At 36.6% G+C, this 14,114-nt stretch overlaps 1 protein-coding gene across 8 annotated transcripts in view; it reads right to left on the bottom strand.

Annotated features, from left to right (window-relative positions):
• HERC1 (HECT and RLD domain containing E3 ubiquitin protein ligase family member 1) overlaps positions 1-14,114 on the bottom strand; it is a 102,109-nt gene that overhangs the window by 24,792 nt on the left and 63,203 nt on the right. For 5 of the 8 annotated variants that reach the window (XM_086756864.1, XM_086756857.1, XM_086756863.1 and 2 more), the window contains exons 38-49: positions 11,880-12,655; positions 10,532-10,730; positions 9,415-9,575; positions 7,711-7,827; positions 7,312-7,543; positions 6,003-6,127; positions 5,517-5,737; positions 4,063-4,331; positions 3,491-3,543; positions 2,063-2,263; positions 1,263-1,437; positions 281-551 (exon numbers count right to left, since the gene is read on the bottom strand). In XM_086756864.1, the coding sequence (XP_086612990.1) occupies positions 281-551; positions 1,263-1,437; positions 2,063-2,263; positions 3,491-3,543; positions 4,063-4,331; positions 5,517-5,737; positions 6,003-6,127; positions 7,312-7,543; positions 7,711-7,827; positions 9,415-9,575; positions 10,532-10,730; positions 11,880-12,655 (2,800 nt within the window). The remainder of the gene's footprint in view (positions 1-280; positions 552-1,262; positions 1,438-2,062; positions 2,264-3,490; positions 3,544-4,062; positions 4,332-5,516; positions 5,738-6,002; positions 6,128-7,311; positions 7,544-7,710; positions 7,828-9,414; positions 9,576-10,531; positions 10,731-11,879; positions 12,656-14,114) is intronic. The other 3 variants (XM_086756859.1, XM_086756861.1, XM_086756862.1) reach the window with 3 other exon arrangements.

The raw sequence follows: 14,114 nt of genomic DNA, 5'->3' as shown, positions 1-14,114 counted from the left end.
AAAACCCTATCAATACAAAAAGCATACCCATTTTTCTCCACTTGAAGAGAGTACTCAGCAAAAAAAGAAAAAAAGTAAAGTTACTTGATTTTTATCAACAATAAAACATACCCTTGTGCAAAGCCATAAACAAGAACTCTAAGAAGATCCTTCAACTGAAGGCAGCCTCATCACAGTTCAGAAGATAAAAGCACAGAATATCAGTATGTACAAAATGGATTGCTTCATCTCATGTATAAGTAGTTTAATATAAATATTTATGTTGAAATAACAGTCCTACCTGTGTACACAACTGTACGAGCAGTTTTGCAGCACTAGGAGTGTTCGATGCCAAACAGCCTACCGCTGTACTCAGATAGGCAAGACAAGAGATAGGCTTGCTTGTTTTGCTGTGTATTCCTCTAGATCGCTCTGTTGAACTTGACGCAGTGGATGGACTCGTGGAGAGGCCTGCTCTCCCTGCTGCAGCAAGGCACATTAGACGAACCAAAGTTCTGATATCTGTTAATCCCAAGGATTCAAGACCAGCTGCCAGGCTACAGCTGGAACCACTGTCAAAAATGAATATATATGCTCTTGGTTATTTAGTACATTTAAAAAGAATGTTATGTTTAGATAAAACTACTCCCAAACCATTAGCAAACACTGCCTGTTTCATTAGCTGGACATCATTACCATGCAGGGGGAAGGGGAAGAAAGAGAAAGGAAGCTGCAGTCCCCCCCCCACCCCTTTTCTTTTCAGCTGAATATCAAAACACACTATAGACTTCCCCTAGCAAAAATCCCCAAGTTTACCTTTATACGGATAATTTATACGGATAATTCATGTTTAGAGTTATGCTATGACAATATGCATACATATATGTCAGATCTCTGTGATGTCTTCATAGCTGCACAGGTATCTTGTACAAAACCAGTTTTAAAATCCTCATATCCCATCAAATCCTGCACTTCATCTTCTTTCCTCTAATGTCTACTTCAGTTCTAATACTTGCCTTCAACAAAACTCACTGACAAACACAGCATCTGTATGTTCTGAATGGCTGATACTACTGGAGTTCACTTTCCATATAAGATGCAGAAGTTTCTTTAACAAAGTTTGTTGAACAAAATCAATAGAACTTTTTCTCTTAATAGTACAATGTAAGTACATAAAATGAGAATCACTTTCCCAAATAGCTTAAAACTGCATCCCTGTCAAACATAACTTGATAATTGGTTCCAAATGGAAAGGTGGAAGTGTTGCCAAGGAAGCCACAAACCTGACAGACAAAAGCGAGAGAGCTCTCATAACCATAGTTCTTGCAAGGAGGACTTGGGCGGCAGCTGTCACTCTTCTTAGAGCCATAACACGGTCATGCGGATTTACTAGAGCAGCTGCTTGTTCTCCTAAGGTTATCCTGCCAGAAGAACTTTTTTCTATAGAGCCGTGACAGCCTTGGAGATAATGATGATTATCATTAGTGTTTAAAGAAAAACAAAACATTATCATATAGTAATAAGTGCAGAAGCAAATTTAGCCCATGTTTGCAAATTAGTCATTAATTTTTCACCATTTCATACAAAAAGAACTATAGTGATAATGACTGAGAGCAAGATATACTCCTGAAATATACTCCACAATGTAATTATTCCTCATTTTCAAAGACAGACGAGCACAACTTGACAATACTCAAGTTAATGTTAATTCCTCTGTTTACATTTTTATTAGAGCGTCTTACAAACTTAAATATTGGTCCTACATTTCAATAGGATGGAACATTAAGGCCCAACTTAAACCCATGAATCCGTCTTTGAATTCTGCAAAACACGCGATTGGCAACCATTATAGGACTATGGTCACAATTCTACTAATAAACCAAAGCTTCAAGCCTTCTGCCAATATAAATGCCTCACACTCCTCTCCCCAACTCCTCTGTAATAAAAACACAACTTAAAACCTGTCTTTACTTCCATACGGTGGGAAGCAGGAAAGACTGTCAAAACATTTCTCCATTGCACCTATAAAATCACACCAAAGGGGAGGTATTTGTTCTTTGAATTAAATTAATTTCAAATTTACCTATTTGCATCAAGGTTTCTTCCATACTGTTGGTGGCTGTCACCATTGCAACTGAAGCACCGAGAGGGTCACTGTCAGGGAACTGTACAGGTTCAGGTACAATACGCCGATCATTTAACCCAAGAGGTCCAGCCAGTAATTCAAACTCCTCTTCTCCTGTCAGTTTTTCATCTTCATCTACATCTAACATATCCCAGTCTTCTAGAATTGGAGAGATACAATTAGACCTCATTACAAAAGCTAAAATATTAAATAATTTCAACTAATTAAAAAACCAAGACAGGTTATAAAAAGTTGAATGTAATCTGCAATACAGTAGTCTTAAAAACTCATCTTCTGATGTTGACATAGACACAACACTGTAAATCAGAAAAACAAACTCCCACTCTTGCTCCTCTCTGTTAAATTTGAACTTTATTTCTACTGCAGAGAAGTTTCATGGAACATTCTTGGAAGCATTGAACTAGTTGTTTTTTTTTTAAATACAGAAGTGAGAGGTCATCACACCTAGCACAAGATAACTCCAAAACCTGGAATATAGTGAAAAGCGTAGACACACAGTTGTGCTTTAAATCATAAGAAGAGGTGCATATTCCAAAAGACTGAATAGTAAAGACTGATACTAGAATTTTCTGGTCTTTGTATTTATCAAAAAAGTATGCACAAGTTCTTAGGTCATAATTCTACAACCAGGATTTTCTGGGGGGAGGAGGGGGCGGTGAAAAAAGAAGAAGAAGTAAGAGCACTATAATTGCAATTAGGTTATGCATTTGATTCACTTCCCCACCATTTACACAAAATTAAACTTATATTTACTAATCTCTCCACAAAACACCTGAACACCTTTTGTCTACTTGAAGACGAACTTACTCTTAAATAGACAAATGTGGTAAATCATATAACTGTGACCATACAAGCTACAGAAACACTCAGAATCAAAAAATCATCTGAGAAAGGTTTTCTACAGTCACTAGAAACAATCTGTTTCAAGTGAAAGCCATCCTCAGGATGCTCTCAGCTAGTACAAAGGTAGAAAAATTAAGAATAAGTCTAATGGCAAACTTTTGAGACTACCTTATGCTAATTCACTTCTAAAAGGCAGCTGAAAAAAATGTATTTGAACATAAGGCTTTGTATGCGCAGTTCTGGATACAGTATCTACCCACAACCCCTTATCACCCAAAGTCAAGTATTTGTCATTTCAGCTACTTAGATGAAAGACATGGGAAAAAATGTCACTGATAATCTTCCCGTTTGAACAACAACAAAAAAATATTAAAATACTACATCTAGTCTGAAGATGACTTTAAAGAATACCTTCCTGCACAGTTTCACAACAGGTTTATCTGCATGGAAGTGTGTTTATGGAAAAATAAAACTTTGTGCCAGTGCAAAGTACTTATTATCTTCATCAACTTAAAAACATACCTTCGTATACACTGTCTTGTTTACCTATTAAATCAGGAGCCTGGCCTTTGTACCTGTATGGAAGAATAACAAAGAAAATAACTGAATGGCTCTCATGTTTTATATATATGCAAAATAATTTAAGAATTGTTTTGCTATTAAGTTACTTTACTGTTAGGTCAATGTATATATGATCTCTGGAAATGGCTAGTAACAGAGAAATAAATAAAAGGGCTTCTAGAAGTGTCTATGAAGGGGGAAAGCATTTTGAAGTAACAACATGAGAAAGGCCCATAAAAAATACTGCAGTGGTCAGACAAAAATTGAAATATCTCTTGCAACAAAGGCAACATCCCAAGAAATAATTCCTTGTTTTTCATTTAAAAAACAGAAATCTCAAGAAAATCTTTTTTCTAAATATGCATTTGTTGAATAGAGAGAATGATTTGAAGCACCAGTTTAAACAAATAAAGAAAATCCTGCTAGGAATTTTGATCTCTTCAATAAAATTCTTAAAAAGCTGATGCTGGTAAACGTTTTTAAGTTGTTTCCTTTCTTTATACAGAGTACTCCACTATTTTGTATTTCTGTACCTTTCAGAAGTTGACGTTTTAGATTTACTCTTCAGGGCTAAGTATTTCTCTCTGCAGACGCCGCACAATAAATAGTAAGGATTTCCGCTTCCACATTCACCACCAAACCATCCATCTACATAAGAACCGTTGCTACGATAGCCCTGGCGATTCGCACTCCGACCACAGCCTGGGTGGTTTCTTTTCATGTGTTGATTGAAGCTTACAACACTGGATTCACACAGTTCACAAACCACTACTTCTTCTCTGTCTTCAGATTCGCAAACATGCTGCACAGTAAGATTTTCATACGTTATTTGTAAAGAATAAGTATCTTCACATCAGATACAAAACATACCAATATTCTTATGTGGAAGTTCCTGTCCATTTCTGTTCCACACACAGTGGTATTTCTATGGTTAACTTGCACAAAAGCAAAGCAGAAATAGACAATTTATGACGTGATGAATAGCAGACCATCTCAAAAGAGGAAAAACATTCGGAAGTAAAGTTTCAGGGGACGAGATTTTCCTATTTTATTTCAGACCTGATTCAAAATTCTTGACAGTATAACTTTTCACATGTAACTCTGCTCGTTTACATTCAATGCTAAGTTATCTGGTTCTCATCAGAACCTGACTGAGACTAGATCCAACAAACAGAGTTTACATTTACTGAGCAACAATAATTATAATTTGTGTCAATAAATTCCAAGGTTTTGTCTGAGTACAAAGTTGATTTTTCTACAACTACATTTCTGTCCTAAGTCAGTAATTTCACTGTGATGCTCCAGTGAAACAAGCTCTCTGAACAATTCAATATGCATACTGAAACTTGTTTCCATATCAGAGTCAAGTAACACCGTAATGAGGAGACAAAAGCTTAGTCTTGTGGGTTGCTTGCCTAATTTGACATGGATAATCCAAAAAGTAACAAGTTACTACTGTCATTTTTTTTTTCCACCTCAAATGTATTTTTAGTTGCCTACACAACAACTGAGGACTGTCACCATATCCTTCCCAGAGAATTAAATAAATTACACTACTAAATTATGAGAGAAAAATGGATTTAAGTGCAAATAATGTTACTATAGATCAGATGATATTATTATTATTACTACTACTACTACTATTATTATTTTTAAATATGACGAACATTTACAACTGTTTGTTATCCCACACAGCTGAGCAATGTGGAACACCTACTTGATTTAAGTGATATCATCAAAACAACAACTATTCTAGTTCTGCTCTCATGTTTCATGTACATGTAGAAGTGCAGAGCAAGAAGCACAAGAAAGCACTGCTCTTTATCTAAAAGTGAAGCTGTAGAATACAAGAAGATTTTAAGCACTGCTGGTATTTAGTAAGATATTTTCAAACAGGCTATAAGCATATGCATGTTACTTTACATTTTAAAATACGAACATGCAAAAAGCAGTAAGTCAAAGCAGCCCCCGCTGCAGTCACACACACCCAGGTAGGCCAATCCAATACCTCCGGGATCCACATTCCCAGAATATCATTATCACTAGCCAGGTCTTGCCCAAACATAGCTTCCATTGCTTCATCATCAAGGTCAATTTCCAACTCCTCATCCAAGTTGAAGTCATAAAGTGCCCCTGGATCTTGCTGTAAAGATATCCCTTCTCTTCGACTCTGATTCCTGTGAGCCTGTACAGAGCGGTATAATCCCGCTCAAGTGAAGAAAGAGAGAAAAAAAGGAAAGTAGTACTTTTATTTTGCATGTAATAAAGATGACTGTACTTTCAACTTCCTTTTGCTTTGTTTTTAACTTTTCTGCTAATCATAACCTATTTATTACCACAAAAAACACTTCAGTTAAATGTACACTGATACACATTATGTGAAGGAGAGTTTTGCAACTTTAACGCTAAGTACCAAACCCTCTCCTCTTCATTTCCTGGATAAACAACCTTGGAAGTCTTTCAGTGTACTTACCAGCACGTGCTAGCAACGTTCGAGCAGCTAAGTCAAATTTGTGTCTTCTTGTCACAGCTGACCGACTTCTAGAAGGAGGCCCACTTGCAGAAGCTGCATTATCCACATGATCCATATTCTCAGGGCTACAAGAATTTGTAATTCACAGGTAAATCAAACCACGTTTTAAACAGCCACATACAGTAAGTGAGGAAAAACACTAAGATTATACTGATTGGCATTATTTTTTTCTTTCACAGAGGGGAAAAAAGGGAATTTGGAATCAAGAATTTTCAGTTCCACCGCCACACATATTTACTGTCTTCTTGACTGTGAGATTTACCTCTAACAAATTACACGCAACAACATCAACACCTGTTCAATGCTTCCATAGCGCCTAAGCATTGCTGAAATTTTGGGAGAGCACTCATTTTATGCTGTCAATGTTAACTGCTGTTCAAACTAGGTTTCCTCTCCTTTTTAAAGAAATAACATCAACATTTCCTGTTCTTGCTGCCTCAGTCATTCACCCTTTTGCCCAAAATATTATGCAAAACATGACTTTAAGTTACTTAGAAACACTTGTTCCTGAGTTTATTTCTCCCAACTGAAACCTGCGAGTTCTCAGTGAAATGACAGTAAACCTGGGACAAAGTAACTGAGGAAACTTAAAAATCAGTATCTCAATAGGAACTCAATCTGAACAGAAGTGTTCTCAAAATACATCTTGTAATTGTCATCCTCCCTATTAACAAAAAAGCTGGTATGATTCCTTATAGGTGTCACTTAAAAATACAACCACTACTTTTGGGATTAAAAACAAAACAAAGGAAAAACAACCACCTTTCCTCCTTGTTTAATAGATAGCTTAGATCTAAAGTTGTGAAAGCGATGAAGAATGTAAACTTTTTTGAACTGTAAACAGTTTCATCCTCTCCGAACAAACCAAGAATTACTTTTCTACATTTTTCTTTGGAAATGATCTGTTCACGAATACACTGAAGAAAAAAAAATATTCTAGTGAAATTCTGCTTTATGACTAGGTCTTTTACGAAAAATGTAAGCTATATGGCCTCATTTTTTTCATTCACCTTTTTTCTGAAGGAAAGATGCTCAGTTACATTCTTCCCCAGTGCTGCACACAAACAGTACTGGAAAATACATCCACCATGCACACTTGATTTATTTAATCGCATCTTTGCTCTAACTCATGTTGTAACAAAATTCAGAATTGGCATTACAAAGAAATGTTCTCTCAGCAACAATGAGCTTGTGAGATTTTCAGTTTCAGCAACAGATTACAAGCAATTAGAAGAAAATTACATTTCACCTTTCACTAAAGCCTTCCTCCATTTCAGCAGCATCAGCAGAAGGGATATCACCCGGTGACTGCAAATAACAATGATCACCAGATTTTCCACCACTTCCAGAGACTATTGTCCCATGTCGTGAATCTGCAGTCCCTTCTGACTGGGGCTCTTCATCATCTTCATTTCCAGGGTGCTCTATCATCCACATGGCCAGCACTGTGATATTCTGTGCATCTGCTTCTCCTCTGGCACCTGAAACATCACACTTTAGAATTGTATTACATCATTGATGGTGAAAAAATCAATTTTTTTCCCCGTAAATGGTCACAGAACCTAAAAATTATGTATTCCATTGGAAAAAAAGTGTTTCATATTTATCTATTTTTTCAGTTTCAAGTGATATTATAGTTATAGATTACCTGTCGCTTCCATAGCTTTTGCAATTTGCCTGAGGGAGAACCCCATTTCTAACAATGGAACAGCAATGGCAGGAGGAGGAGGGGATGTTGACAGTCGGCTACTTGGATCAGATAAAGCTTAAAAAGACAGAAAAAGTTAAATGTAGAGTGCAGAAATCTTTCTTCAGTGTTACTTTACTAGACCTTACTTTGATATATTAGCTTCAAATAAGGGAATAATTGCCCTTAAGAACTTTCCTCTCTAGTACTTTCCACAAAGTAAGATACCTTCTGTAATGAAATCAGTGTTCATTCTTATTGGTAACATATATATTACTTAAGCCTCTATTTAACCAAGTAGGATACTGATGATATTTCTTTTATACTAGGATATTTCTTTTAAAATATTTCTAAGAAGCTTATTTCCATTTAAAACTCTATCAAATTATCTATTTGATTTACATTTAGGCAGACTAGATAAAGTTATCCTTGTCTGAATCATCAAGATTCTCAAATGTTATGAGATCACACCAATACTCATTCCTCTTAAGGCACAGAAAGAGAGCTCAACTAAGTTGGTGACAGATATCTGAAAAATCTCTTTGCAGATGATGGCTATATTTCTGCACAGTCTTTCAAGGGACTCTAAAAATGTCAGTAACTGCCCAAAAACCCACAGCTTCCTTATCATTTACCATAAAAGTGAGGTCTGACCAATGAAGCCATCTACAATGTACTAACAAACACTGTTGCAAAGACAGTATCAGATAGTAAAGAAGCAAGTCATTTTGTTAAAAAAACCCCACAAACAAAGATACATGGAACTGAGCAGACAAGTTGCTAAGCAACAAATGAAACCACTAGAAGACCCAACTAATAGCATGGATACGAGAGCAAGAATAAAAAGGAATTTTAAAGCATGGACTTTATTTCTGAGGACTAAGTATGAAATCTAGAGAATATACTTTAAGTCAGTCGCTTCTATTCCTTTAATACAAAACACATACATATGGACTTCTATTTTTCTTTTTAATTATCTCCTTTTTATCACAATACTCATTTGTGCTCTTTAGAAGCTCAAGACTCTCATGCACCAATTTGCTCAGCCTCCTAGATATTCCTTTCTGCATGTAGGCTGGAACAGAGTAACTTTCTATTTTGAGTAGTACAGTGCAGGCAGTCACAAAACTTCTATGAATGGAAGCCTCCCATTACCTTGACATGACTCTAGGCAGTAGCATGAGGAACCCATGAAGGCTGGACAACCCTTTCTATCTCATTAAACAAGATTAATCGGAAGGAGATAAACTAGTGTATGCACCATAAAATACACAATGCTTGTTTTCTGTGTTGTATATGACCTAACAAAAGCTAGAAAATCAGTGCACTAAACAGAGGCACACAGCCAAGGAAACAAGCCCAAATTGAATTAACATTTTGAACTAATTACCAATAATACTGCATTCTCATTTTATACACATGTAGTTTGTAATACATTCCACAGCTTTTAAAAACTCATTTAATTTACTTGATAAAGTCTACAGTTAGACAGTCTACAACTTTTTGTCCTAAGATAGTCATTAGAAGGTTTTAAACAATGCTTTGCATGTTAGGTTGCTTCAAAAAGAAATTCTGGTGGTTTTCAATGTCTTAAAAAAACTACACCAAACTTTTGCAAATTTACTAACTTGTCCACATTTCTATCTATATTGACTACAAGTTTACCTGTACGATTGGCAGGCCTCGCAGACTGAGAATCAGGAGAAGTTAAACTTTGTCTCCTTCCAACTTCATCTGATGGAGATGTCGGTAAAGAAGATATTGGGGGAGTCTGAGCACGTCGTGCTGGAAGTACAGTTGTAGTAGGATAGCTGGAGAACATTTGCCTTTAGAAAAGAACAATATACATTCATATTAAAAAGAGCTAAACTGATAAAGGTCTGATACAAGAAATATATCAAACTAGAGTACACTTGGCAAATCACACTTTACAGCAATTGAGTTTTGTAAGGGTAAGGCACAATACGTATATTGGGGCAGGCACAGAAACCCTGCTGGAAGAGCTCATTCCTACCACCTTTGCCTGGAAAGTTAAATTCTCAAGTACGTACCTAAAAAAAACCCTTATAGACCAAAAGTTGTCCTAGGAGATAAGAGAGAAGTAAACTCTCTTCCTATTTCCCCACTTTGTTCAGAACTCAGCCCAGCCAATATATCAGGTGAGGATTTTACTTCCACTGTCCTGCTAATAGGACATTCATCTGACTTTTGTCCAGTTATATATGCAAAATCTCTAAGAACAGAGTTAATATACTGAGAATATTACTCTATTCAATGTAAAGCAGATTTCCTTCTACATTACAATTAGCCTCTGCACATTAACCAGCTTTATCTTACTTCCATTCCAGTATGTGAGGGTATGATGAAACAAGGTCCTAGCTTGCAGGATGTCACCTACAAACCAAGACCTACTCTACTTTGAGAATCAATAACTATTCGTTAAAAATACAGAATTTCAGATATTTTAAACTAGATCAAATAAACATGACAACTGAAGGACAACACAAGGAAGGTATTTTCTCCTGTCTTGAAGAATGCAGACGTTACATATACATACAGTGTATATTAAAAGCTTAATAGCTTTTTATTTCTAGTAGCAAGTGTCCTGCAAGGCAAGGTAATGAATTAAACTCTGTCCTCTGAAGCAGCAGATCTTGACAGTAAATACAAACATAAACATTTTCAAAGGCTTAGAAAGCTGAAGACATATATTGTATATAAATTACAAAACTGGTTCCTAGCAGCCACAAAATCATATATGCTGAAAATAAAGGTATTTTACCTAAGAAGACTGAGAGGCATAACACCAGGTGATTCTGAAGCTGGAACTGTTTCAGTATCGGTCACCGGAGTAGTAGCAGTGGTAGTATCCTCCAGAGAGCTGCTCATGAAAGATGTCGTGCTAGAAGCAGAAGGGCTGGTTGTAACTGGTGTTTGGGCTTGCTGAGACTGATCACCTTCTTCTACTTGTTGATCTACTTCTGCAACAGGAAAAAGGACGTTGCAGAAACATTACTATAATCGTGTAGAGCAAAACAGTAGCTGTGGCTAAACTTTCAAAAATAACTGTAATTAATTAAAATTACCCCCAAAGAAAGAGGTGAGTAAAAATGCACATAATACAAATACTTCTGCCAATAACTCATGGATTTATAATAAAGAAATCAGTCTTATTGGCTCTTACCGGCACAAGGTAAATAGTAAACAAGTCTTTCCAGATGATAACAGAAGACATTTACTTGGTTAGATTTTATGATATTTAGGATTTAGACATTTAGATTTACGATGGTAACAGCCAGGATTATTCTCTTAGGTAAAAGGGAAAGAAGTCTCAGATACAGAAACAGAGCTGATTTACTATAAAGTTATTTTTAACTCAGCTGTGTAAGTAACAGATTTTTGAAGGGGTTTGTTTTTTTTTTTTTGGGTTTAGAAGAAGTCCCTAAGATAGTAAAGAACCAGATTGCACAGTAATTAGCTTTAATATTTTAGGTATTTTTTTTATTTGTTTAAACTGGTTCAAACGGCTTCCCTGAAGATGCAGACTGTAATACACATTTTTAAAAAGAAAAGGAATGGTATTTCTCTTCAGCTTCTGTTAGCGCAGTGTCAAATATCTCAGGAAAAAACCCCGAGAAAACAAAACCCCAAAACCAAAATCCCACAACTGATTTAGAGATTTTCACAGACAGAAACACCAGTTACTTGCACTCTGAACATACACATGCTCAACATCACCTGTTACCATGACTGCATACAATCACATTTAACAACAGTGAACTTTACGATATTCACATCACATATAAATCCTTCTGACAATTATATACAGAACTGCCAATTTTTAAAAGTACTAAAGACAAATTAAAAACCCTTATATTTCTGATTGACTGATATGCATTCATTTCTTATTAAAATAAGGAATTGGGGCAAAGGCAAAAAGATCAGTATTATATCTACAAAACAGTAAACCATCTTTGTAAAATTTCTCTATGGAACTAAGATTCTTACAAAGTACAACCACTACAAAATTACAAGATTACGTTATTACTATTTATTACATTGCTACTATTAATTTTAGTAAAAATAAAAAAATAATTTAGTACTATACTTCCGTAATTTTGGAAATGTACCTTGTTTAAGTCTGCCACCAAACTGATCCTCCAGTAGCCCATGAACCACTAATTTGTAGATCATGGCTTGTGCTCGCTCCAAATCTGCCAGTCCTAGAGCTCTTTTAATCGGTGAACGCATGACTGCCCGTTTCACCATGTGTCGCATCAGGAACTGCAAGGCAGCACGCATTTCAACATCTTCATGAACAACTGGAGAACTAGCACAATCCGAGTTGTGACCATTTTCTGCCAGGACTTTTGGTATTAATAGTAGTTCAGCATATTTACTACAACTAAGAAGAACACTAAGTGATTTCATAGCACCAAGATAAAGATAAGACAGCTGTACCGCTCTGATTTCTGACTGCACTATATCATGATTTCTTGGGGTATGTTCATGATTCTTTTTTCTTCCTTCAGCAGGTTGGTGTTGGGATTCCATACCTAGTGTTGATGATTCTAAAGCAAAGGAAGCAATTTCATTTTCTGACTTAGAGCTTGTAGCGCTATGTCCTTTGTTATCATCAGCACTTTGTCCTAATCGTGTATCTGATCCAACATCACCCTCTGTTTTCTGGTCCGTTTCCCCTTTATCTTCAGATTCATGTCTGTGTTTTTTCTCATGCCTCTTGGTGCTTTGCTTTCCTGTATCTTCATGAATACCAGTCAGATAGGTAAGGTCCAGCAACACAGTAGCTGTCAGCCCACGAAATCTTGCAACATCAAAAGCCAGTGGTTCGCAGGGCTCCAGATTATACAACGGAGTATCACTAGGCGACCAAAAAGTTGGGAAGCTTTAATAAAGATCAGAATGACACAGGAAAAAGCAAGTGAGGGAGAGACAGGAGGAAAGTACAGGAAATAATGTAGGCAAAGTAAGATGTAAAATATATTTAAGAAAATAAATAAATCAATTCTAAAAATTAAATGTAAAGAGGGGAAAATGAGGTCATGATCAGAAAATGGGAAGATATGGTATCAGAGCAAAGGCAACAAAGCATGCACAGGTTTTCAACAACAAGCATTAAAACCCAGAAGGATCACAGAAGCTATCAATTCTGCGCTGACAAATGTTTCTGCTATATTATTTAGAAATATGTAACAGACTTCTACTAAGAAAAACTACCTTAAGCCAAATTTTATCATCATACCTGAGCTGAATTTGCAAATAGGTATGTGTCCTGGTTTCGGCTTAAGAAAGGAAACACTCCTAAACTTTTTTTGACATTAAGGAAAAGCGTTGATTGGCCTCACATTCCTATTCAACTATTCATTACAAAGAGGAGATTACTGATGGCTGGGCAGGGACGCCTTCCACCAGACCAGGTCACTCAAAGCCCCATCCAGCCTGGCCTTGAACACTCCCAGGGATGGGGCATCCACAGCTTCTCTGGGCAGCCTGTTCAGTGCCTCACCACCCTCAAATAATATTTAAAATTCACTTAAATAATACTGCAAATTATTTTAAGGGCAGACTTACTTGAAGGCTATACTGTCACACGGGCATACTTGAAGGTATTTATATCCAGAACTAAATGGGACAAGCAATTGTGCTTCAGTTTATTTAAAGTGACAACAGCCTTGCACAAAGACAAACTAAGCATAATGTTTTAACAGTTCTAAAAGGTGAACTGAGCTCGGTTCTTTCAGAATGTAATTGTAACTGGTGGCAAAAAATATAATGACTGCTCAATTTCTCCAGAAGATTACGGTTCAACTGCAGCCAGGAGAAGTTTAAAACATTTAGTGAATCAAATCTTTTCCACACAAAAACACAGGCAATTCCTGCGAGAGCACCACAGAAGGCCCTAGCTTCATTTCAGAGTTTCCTTCCAAGTGCCTTCCCTTTAAAGGCACATCTGCAAGATAGGTGGAAAAGGAGTATCTCCTTCCAGCCTCCTCCCCAATTCTCACCATCATCTGCAGAACAACTCCATAGTGTTAATATCTAGTACAGGGGCATTCCTTTAGCTCTCTAAGGCAGGTTGGAGAATGAACAAATACTACTTTCAGGCAGCATTAATTTGAACACCATCATTCAGCCCACCATTAAGAAGAGAGAATCCTCCCATCTCCTGATCTTAACCACTCCTCAAGCCCCGCAGAGCAGCTTCCAGTCCCCTAGGAAGGGAATGACAATGCTAAGACACCTATTCTCCACTCTCATAAACCTGATCAGGTCTCTCTTTGGAACCAGGTTCACCATTTAAAATCAAAGGGTGCGCTAACTCCCAGTAAAAATCTGTGTTCTTT

Source organism: Chlamydotis macqueenii, chromosome 12 (assembly GCF_036417535.1).
Source record: "Chlamydotis macqueenii isolate bChlMac1 chromosome 12, bChlMac1.mat, whole genome shotgun sequence".
Classification (NCBI taxonomy): domain Eukaryota; kingdom Metazoa; phylum Chordata; class Aves; order Otidiformes; family Otididae; genus Chlamydotis; species Chlamydotis macqueenii.
This window is presented reverse-complemented; position numbering and strand designations above follow the sequence as displayed.